General features: G+C 40.8%; 2 protein-coding genes across 2 annotated transcripts; both read right to left on the bottom strand.

Annotated features, from left to right (window-relative positions):
- Positions 1 to 701: 701 nt before the first annotated feature.
- LOC135900023 (uncharacterized) lies at positions 702 to 3,641 on the bottom strand. The gene is made up of 2 exons (XM_065429449.1): positions 3,519 to 3,641; positions 702 to 1,980 (listed from the first exon to the last, which is right to left on the bottom strand). Exons 1-2 carry the CDS (start codon positions 3,580 to 3,582, stop codon positions 728 to 730), a joined length of 1,317 nt encoding a protein of 438 aa, XP_065285521.1. The 5' UTR covers positions 3,583 to 3,641; the 3' UTR covers positions 702 to 727.
- A 1,267-nt stretch (positions 3,642 to 4,908) lies between these two features.
- Positions 4,909 to 8,640, bottom strand: LOC135900024 (PI-PLC X domain-containing protein 1-like). Its single transcript, XM_065429450.1, has 2 exons — positions 8,536 to 8,640; positions 4,909 to 6,483 (listed from the first exon to the last, which is right to left on the bottom strand). Exons 1-2 carry the CDS (start codon positions 8,633 to 8,635, stop codon positions 5,090 to 5,092), a joined length of 1,494 nt encoding a protein of 497 aa, XP_065285522.1. The 5' UTR covers positions 8,636 to 8,640; the 3' UTR covers positions 4,909 to 5,089.
- Positions 8,641 to 9,368: the final 728 nt, after the last annotated feature.

Raw genomic sequence — 9,368 nt, 5'->3', positions numbered from 1 at the left:
AACATGAAAATTACACATGGAGTTTCCGTCCGTACCTTAATGGTGGCAAAATCCACAATCTTCTGTGAGCTGTATGGAAAGCAGGCTACTATTGCAGCGGCCTCACCACTGTAGTGTCCTGCTGCCTGAAATCTCCTACTCACTTAGAATAGGGACGTTTCTGTCAGCGAAAGGCCATCAGAATGATTTCGGCCTCAAGTTAAGCAGCTACCTGAATTCTTTCTTTTTTTTTCTCACTAGAAGAAACTATCGGAAAGTTCTCGTGTGTTGTAAAGCAATCCATGTGTTTGCCACGTAATCCTTCCTATATTCATGTCTATTTATAATTCATTTGACATAATTTTTTCAGTAGCAGTCGGGGCAAATATCTGTAGTAAACTTTAAGCTATCTTGGGCTTATAGTAATGAGGACCTCCAGTGTGTTTTTGTGTGACACAAACACTCGCGCGCATGCACACTGCACCTGAACACATCCGCCCGTTTAACCGATGTATAAGCACAAAGTAACGGCGAAATTCCTTGAAAATGACAGTATGCGGGCTGTAGATTGCAATAATGCAATAGAGCCATTATGGTAAGAAATATTACAGTACAAACGACGTACCGCTTAAACTGCGGAAATTCACCTGGAGACACCGATAGATAGAAAAAAGCGTGACAGTGATGAATACAAAAAATAGGCCTTTAGACTTAGATAAGTTTTTTAAATTTTATTTGTAAGTTTATTCTATAGAAAATCAGACACGTTGCAGTAGTTGTGGCGCCCGGACGAGTTCAGAGATAATCGACTTCGCCCTTTCACAAGGTTCGCCTCGATCGCTATGTCAATTATCCCATTCCCAAGAAAGTAATCTGTAGAAATAATACCAGTGCATGTCCCTTGTTTCTGCCTGAAATATTCGGTCATGTCGTGATTTACCCACTGCGCAATCCTACGAGTGCTGACCACGAACGTTGGAAATTTCGGCGTGAGCTCCGCCATTATGGAAACCATATTATTGGTTTCTCGAACGCAAGCCTTTGTTTCTATGTATTCAATGAGTACCTCTTTGCTCTGCGCATTCGGCCACTTATGCACTACTGCGGGTGCCAACAAACCTTCGTAAGGTCCACTGTAGTATTTTGAGTTATAGAATACCACAACGTGACCTTGCAATTTTCTTTCTCTTCTGCATCCACTAAAAATGTCATTCAGCTCTTTCAAATAGTCCAATCGCTTAAGAAGCACACCATTTAACTCCCTGACAATGAGGTCCACAAGTTTTTTATGTCGCTGTTCAACGAATTGCGAACTCCCTTCGAATCCCTTCGGGAACCGGTGGAAATCAAGAAGCACCAGTTCTCCCGTCGCTTCAACGAACTTGCGAACTTCTCTGAGCACTTGTCGTATGGTCAACCGTCCTCGCACTACGTCGTGGGTAACGTAAAATTCTCCTCTGTAACACTGCACCCTAATATCCAATGCGCGAATGCCATATGCGAGCTGTTGCATGATGCTTTCGTATTGGTTATATACTAACTGTCCATGCGGAAACTTGAACCTTGGCTTGCACATTCCGGAGTTGTGCGTTCCGGGTATAAGCATGTCCATTAGGCTTAGCATGGACAACTCGCAACACTTTTCTCGCATCCAACGAGGTTTAGAAGTAAAGCATGACGAATACAATACGTTCGTTGGTGTGGACGAATTCCCGTCTTCTAATATCAGGGCCCAGTAGCCGAGGCATTCTCCTCTCATCAGAGTGTCCACGTCGAAATTTGGTGCAAGAATTTTTGTAGTAAAACTGTCGGTAGGTTTCGTAACAGGCACGAGATAAAGAAGTTCGTAGTGCCTTCTTGGTTGCGTTCCTGCAGCTAGTGCAGCGAACGTTTTTCCTATGTATTTGTGCGGCATACCAAACCAATTCAGCTCGAAGAAGCCGTGACCCCAGAGTCCATTGAAGGAAGATATGGTCAAGTAGGTCCCAGATTTTCGAATTTCTGAAACAAAATACAGTGTACCGACTTTCATAAGTTATCTTATTTATATTCTAAAGGCGCCTGCATGTTCCACAAAGAGGCCAATAATTTTTTGTTACCCTTGCCAAACTTAGTTGTCATCACACTCACAAAGCCCACTATTAACTTCTCAAGGTTAGTCCAGGATTGGAGCAGTGTTTTTTATACATAGCTCAAACAGTGAACCATCGAAGTTCTTGCTTAAAAGATACTGATGGGCAAGTTGGTGAAACATGATATTGATATTTTGAAATTTTATAAAATGAACTTAATACTTGGCGGCGCAAGCATACAAGGAGTGCAAAAAAAAATGAAATAGAGTGTTGCACAAGTGATGAAAAAGCTTTATTTCCTTTTGGTCGTTATAACAAAATGCTCCGATCGTCTTACCTATCGTAAGCCTCAGAATATTTTCACTATGCTTGATAAACGATAAGTTTTGATAAGTGTGGCTCTCGTGAAATCAGTGTGAAAAAATTAAGAGACCTACTCTTACCGCTCATGTTCCTTATTTAGGATACCTTTCGGAGTTACTTCGCTCCGTACTTGTGTACGAATAAGATTTCACACATGATTATCAGAAGTTGGGCCAGAGTGTTATTTAAAGTAGTAGACACAAAAAACCTAAGTCGTGTCTTTCTAAAAATATAAAACTCGAGGAATTCTCCACGTGTGCTTGCCCTGTTCACGCGCACAAGCTGCCATTCGCACTCACTTTTCTCTACATGTCGCTGGGTGTTCTTGAAAGCGCGATAAGAAGACATGAAAGAAAGAATATTGCAAGAATTTGAGGTAACTTGGTATGCGAAGGTCACCTTAAAACTATTGCACTTCGAAACTGAAATATTGAGCATAAATAAATACTTGTTAGGCAAAGTGTTGGTTTACATTAGCACAATGTACTATGGTTCGTATAACTTCTGAAAACATACGGTTGACCGCATATTGTTGAAGACGTTGTTTGTTGATTTTACAGCTATGTGGCCCTTAAGTTAGCAAGCAGCATTGTATTTTCCCGATATACTGTCTTTATATTCATATATTTGTATGTCAAACATGTTCGCTATCGAAGATGAGCATTGAATGGGTTTCTCAGTAAGGAATCACTATGATGTACTTTATGCATAGTAATAAGAATCGAAACCCGGAATAACATTTAAAACTATTAACAGTGAAACCTAAAGTGTTATTATTTTTACGTTAAATATATTTTAACTGCTTGATGTTGATGCAAGCTAGTACAATCTGCGAATTAAGGATTGTTTCCCCTTATGGAAGACTAGGAAGCGTTGCTAAGTTCAGGGGACTAGGCAGCACAAATAATCAACCGTATAAATCCAATGTGAGCACGCTTTCTGTATATAGTAATTGGAAGTCGAATATATCAGTGTATATTCTGTGCATCGTGTGCGAGCATTTACCGATCCTAGATTTTGAGGATAATAGAAGCACGTTTTCTGATCCTGTTTACGAAAGAATGCGAAATGCTGCAGCCAGCAAAAAGAAATACTAGTACTCACCTGAAGAACTAATACAGTTGCCAGTGCCCGATGTAAGTAAAATAAGTAACAGCGCTGCAGACATGGCTAGCGCTTAAGCTATGCCTTCCTGACTATTCACTATGCGTTACATGCATGAATCCCTGCAGGCATGCCGTATTTCAGGGACCGTTCTGACTCATTTCTTTTTTTTTATCTCTAGAACAACGCGGTCATCACGGGAGACGGGCAGCTTTATGTTCCACGTAATACAATGCATTCACCTAGAATGCTCCGACAACAGTTTGTCCATTGCGAGTTTTTCAATCTTTTCTGCTAAAGAACTCTTCTGGGGTTACGTCTATAAACGCTCCGTGGTTTGCGGTACTTTTATCTCAAACCATAAGCATACTTACGTGTAACATGAAAGGTATTCTCTTTCGTACAGTTCGTGTTTAGTTGCAAGCACCGAGTTGCGCTCGAAAATTAAATAAAGTGTCATGCTTTGGGTAACTTTATAACATACAACGAACATGCAGCCTGAATATTGTCGGTGGATTGCTAAACAAATAAGCATTCAGAGTCCTGCGTGTACGTCTCTTTCTGCGTGCGTTTTCTTGCATTGTATTGGAATATGTGTTATTTGTAGGTGGAAGAGACCAATCAACAAACGCGAACGCAAGAAATTGAACAGAGTGAGCGCCGTCCTGTACAGGTATTCTTCTTTGTGCTTGTGTTTATTCGCTTATCCATTCCACCCACCAATATGAACCAAGTGGCCCATCACACGATGTTAATGTGTTATTAGCACTTTCAGTTTTTTCGCGAAGCACCAGAATATAAACGGCTGAAGCGCCAAATTATAAATTCAACAATATAGAGCGCCGTTAGAAGAGCTTAGCTTGAAAGATTTACCAGCATTCCAGACGCCCAGTGATCTACAGAGCCCAGCGAAGTTTTCTTTGGAGATTGCCGCGTTACATAATGTTGGCAACAATGGCATTCAATTGGTTTGTTCCAGATAATGCATGCAAATCAAGGCTTCTAAATGAAGCCGCTGCGTCTGTGAGCTGTTCTTTCCCATCAGTTATGCAGCCTATAAGAATATATAACACGTGGGGATGATGTTAGCAGGTAATTTTATGTCTGTGTGCTAGCAGCTTGGGTACAAGCTCTGGAATTCGAGGAAAATATTATATTTGCTTATTCACTGTTTTTCTTTATGAAAGCGTACGTTACTCTGCACAATTCTGCTTGACATAACACACGCCTCTGACGAAACTATACAATAAGTTGCGATATTGTGTACAAAGTGAAAGTTGCACTGAGGTGCCGTTCTGTGTGTAAAGGTACAATTACTCGGAGAGAATGCATCACTTACATTGAGAAGTGTTGACAACCATATAGTCGTGATATCAGTACGATTGTTCAATGCGAAATAAGAAAAGAGTTTGTATTCATTACTAATAAAATAACATGGCAAGAACCACGTAAGCTTTGCCACGTATAAAGGTATCTGCGATTAGCTGCGAAATAGACACTTACATATATTCTACGAAATGTGTTTTCGTGAAGTGAAGAAATAGTCTGAAATGGCCTCTGACATTTTTTTTTCAAATGTTACCAGTGATGTTACAGTCATAATGTCTCCGAGATGGGTTGAGAATTCTTGCGTTGCCTCCTCTCAGAATATTTGCTTCGATTGTTACATCAATAATTCCGTTACCAAGAAAAAAATCTGTAGAAATAAATCCAAAGCACTTCTGCTGATGATTCCTGAAATATTCCGTCACGTCGTAATTAATCCATTGTGCCGCTTGACGGTTCCCGGCGATAAGTTTAGGAAATGACGCCGTGAGCTCGGCCATTATAGAAATAAGATTGCAACTTGCCGAAATGCATGCTTCAATTTCCAAGTATTCCATGAGGGCCTGTTTGCTTTGCGCGTTAGGCCACCGGTGCACTACTAATGGCGCCAGGTATTCCTCATGAGGTCCTCTCTTGTATTTCGAATTGTAAAACACTATAACATGGCCCTGCGGCTTTGTTTCCTTTTTGCATTCACCAAAGATTTCGTGCAATCTTGCTAAATAGTCGTACTTCTTCAGAAGCACACCGTTTAACTCTGTAACGATGAGTTGTACGAGCTCAGTGTGGCGTGCAGTCACGTTGTCGTATCGTTCGTCGAAACCCTTCGTAAACCTGTGAAAATCCAGAAGCACCAGTTCACCGGTCTCATCCACAAATTCTCGAACTTCCTGGAGTACTTGCCGTATGGTAGGCCATCCCCGAACTCTGTCGTGCGTAGCATAGAATTTTCCATTGGTGTGTTGCACTCTCAGATCTAAGGCACGGATGCCGTATGCTAGCTGCTGCTTTACAGTTTTGTCCTGGTTATAAGCGTGATGTTCGTAAGGTAGGGTGAGCCCCAAGTTGTACATTCCGGAATTGTGCGTTCCTGGGATGAGCACGTCCATCAGTGTGAGGGTAGAGAGCACGTCACAATTATCTCGCATCCACCGAGGCTTGGGAGTAAAACACGAAGAGTAAAGTACTTCAACACAGTCTGAAGTAGGGCTGGCTAGTGACTGGACATCTTTCGGAAAGCAGCGCAAGAGACTGGACACAAGGGCAAGGCGTTTCTTCTTTTTCTCACTCAAGCCCTGTGTGCTCTTTAGCTTTTCGAAATCCCATGAGCTGTCATTTGCCGATGCATTCCTTGGTCGCATTATGATGCCCCAGTAACCGAGACACTGTCCCTTCATCAAAGTGCTGATGTTAAAGTTTGGTGCTAGAACGCCCGTTGTGAATCTCCCACTCGGACGTCGGACAGCCCATAGAGAGAGAATGTCAGACAGGCTTCTTGGTGGATTTTGCGTCGTTAGCGCGGTGAACGTTTCTCCGATGTATTCTTCTCCTATGCCAAACCAGTTCATCTCGAAGTAACCATAGCTGCCGAGTCCATTGAAGGAGGATATTGTCAAGTAGATCCCCGATTTTCTCATCTCTGAAACAAAACACATTGCATTGTGCTTTACCTGCATAAATTACTTGATATTTTTATCATTCATGTATTTGATGCGGAAAAACTTTATCTCGCCATATTTCTCACTGCATTCATGTCACATAAATGCTCACCGTTATGTATGTTGAAGATTGTCGTAGCACTATGCAACCTTTTTACGTCTGTATAAGTCAATACACACGAGCTACATATTTATAATAGTAACATACTATATCAATAGTGCAAGCACAACTAAAAGTTGGCAAATGAAACCCTACCATTTGTTTCATAAATAAAATTATAAATAATCACATTCTTTCATTTCTGGAAAAAATGACGCATGTTTTTCGACCAAATGTTTTTTTTTTGCTTAGTTCGGTGCCATTTTACTGTGGTAACCTTAGGCAAATAAGGACTTCTAAAAACGTAAGCAGAGCCCTAAATCTCTTGGGGAATTTCCCAAAGCCAGAATCTTCAAAATTGCTCAGATAGTCCTGTCGAAGATAAAGCATCAGTTAGTTTCTCGGCTGTTTGAGTCGGTACTTTGAATTATTTCTCAATATCTTAAAAGCAATTAGGATGGTCTACGTGAACAGAGCCAAGAAGCGTAAAATGCATTCGTTGCGAACCTAAACCAAGTATTTTTATAAACGTCTTAGCATTCTAGACCCCCTGCAATTGCAAAAAAAAAAGAATATGGCAAGTTACGCACGCTTGCTTCAATCTATGACTAAACTAATAGAATAATGTGCGAGCACTGGGTAATTGTAGCAAATAAACCAAACTCTTTTTCATCATTGTGGGCAAAAGACTGAAACAATGTAACACTTTCGGCTGGAAGCATTTCATCCACATCTCAAATATACGTTCTGTCACTTTACCAAACACATGCTCAGGATGTCTGCTATCGCGCATTATGAGCGATATGTTTGAGATGTACTGTTCTTTAAAAAATACGCTCGTATTTTCGAGTCAGTGCGTTAATATTTGAAGAAAACGAGTTACAGCGCTGGACAACGGGACGCGATTGAGACAAGCGAAGCGCTGACATAAGTGAAGAGCGAAGAAGAGGGTAGGGTATAACGGCGCCTGATGTGCTGGACGTGAGCTGCAATAACGTGCTAAATTGAGCTGGTTGTGCATGTCTGAAGGAAACGAGTGACATCGCTGGACAACGGGACGTGACTGCAATAGCGCTGCCCAGCGTTGTCCAGCACTGTTACTTGTTTTCTTCAGAAATGTACCAACCAGTTCAAGTTACCACGTTATTGCGCAAATATTGTTCAGAAGCAAGGAAAACGCATTAAGGAGACGGGGACGCCAACTCAAGCCTTACTAGAAACTTACAAATTTACATAGTATTGCACGTGGTAAGAGTCATAACACCGCATATGAAAAGGGACAATGCCTGGTCGAGAACAACCAAAGACACCAAGGATAACATAGTGGAAAATATTTGTACTTGCTTATTGAACAAAGAAATGATAATGTAAATGCAATGAAAGTGGATAAAAAAACAACTTGCCGCAGGTGGGCAATGATCCACGTCTTCGCATTACACGTGCGATGCTCTCTCAATAGGGTGCCATTGATTTATCATTTCTTTATTTCGGCTAGTAAATAGAAGTAATTTCCCCTGTTTTCCTTAGTGTCTTTGTTTGTTGGCTTCTCATAATATGAATAATAAATATCGGGCCCCTCGGCTAAGCGCCTTTCTTCTTTGCCTACAACAAGCTTCCTAAACCGGTAGATTTAATCATCTGACTCAAGAGCATATTAACAAGATGAACAGTCAAGAAAATCTGAGTCAACATAAAAATGGAAATGTTTAGAAATGTTTAGAAATGTTTAGAAAGGTCCGTGCGGACAAATACGTTACAAGTGCATTCTCTCAGTATAACCAACAGACACAAAAAGTTTCAGTTGCAGTGACTGAATATTAAAAGTACAGATAGTCCAATAAACTGGAAAGAACGTTATAAGTGCATTACTGTGCATTAAGGAAACAACAGCGAATACCTCAATTATAGCAAAATCATATGTAGTAGACTTCACCTGGAGAAAGATTTTCATTGCCAAAAGCGTATGTCAAAAAAATAATCAACAGCGCAGTATTCATCGCTCGCACCCAGCGCACAGCTCCGTGAGTGACCATACACGCCTGATGTCGACCATTTGCTTAAAACCTAGCGGCATAGGCACGAAGTTTGCTTTTCTCGTAAAACAATGGCATGGTCGCGGGGGTTCCACGCCATTTTATTGTCACATATGTAGCACAATGCATTCATCTGTAACGACTGGACATGTCCTTTAGATTTTCAACATTCTATTGTACTGGAGCACCGTAGGAGCGCCATGCACATGCAGCGTTGCAGTAATGGGTAACTTGCGGATTTTTCTAAACGTCTTCTTTCTTGGCATTGAACGTCTTTGTGGATTTCTTGCTGCATGTCTTTTAACACTCACTTCTCATGGCCAATATGTTTAGCTACAATTTAGTTCAAGCAATAATTATTACCAACCGACATCTATCAGGTCACTATGGCCCGAACAATGATTTTAAAATCGTGAGTGCTACTGTCACTATGTCACACTCAGAATTCAGCAACATATACACTAGAGTGTTGTGTTTTGTTTGTTGCAAATTGTGTAATAATGTGAAAATATGAACACAAAATATCGTACTATAAGTAAAGTTGCGATGCAGTGACAAAGCATAATGTAGTTTCAAAAGGGCATGTTTCTCATATTTCTAGGTGCACCTGCTGCGTGGCGCATGCAATACCAATATGCTTTGAAAACTGAATGATGTATTGATCGAATAATCGACTGATTACAATCACTAATAATTCAAACAACAATTCATTCATTCATTCATTCATTCATTC

Source organism: Dermacentor albipictus, chromosome 4 (genome assembly GCF_038994185.2).
Source record: "Dermacentor albipictus isolate Rhodes 1998 colony chromosome 4, USDA_Dalb.pri_finalv2, whole genome shotgun sequence".
In the NCBI taxonomy this organism is placed as follows: domain Eukaryota; kingdom Metazoa; phylum Arthropoda; class Arachnida; order Ixodida; family Ixodidae; genus Dermacentor; species Dermacentor albipictus.
The sequence above is the reverse complement of the archived record's forward strand: the minus strand, read 5'-3'. Positions and strand labels throughout refer to the sequence as shown.

Bases quoted from the DNA above. Each gene is read 5' to 3' on its own strand.
- LOC135900023 (XM_065429449.1), bottom strand. From the start codon at position 3,582: ATGTCTGCAGCGCTGTTACTTATTTTACTTACATCGGGCACTGGCAAC. The intron at 1,981-3,518 runs GTGAGTACTAGT...ATTTTGTTTCAG, and splicing joins CAACTGTATTAGTTCTTCAG to AAATTCGAAAATCTGGGACC.
- LOC135900024 (XM_065429450.1), bottom strand. From the start codon at position 8,635: ATGGTCACTCACGGAGCTGTGCGCTGGGTGCGAGCGATGAATACTGCG. The intron at 6,484-8,535 runs GTGAAGTCTACT...GTTTTGTTTCAG, and splicing joins CAATGAAAATCTTTCTCCAG to AGATGAGAAAATCGGGGATC.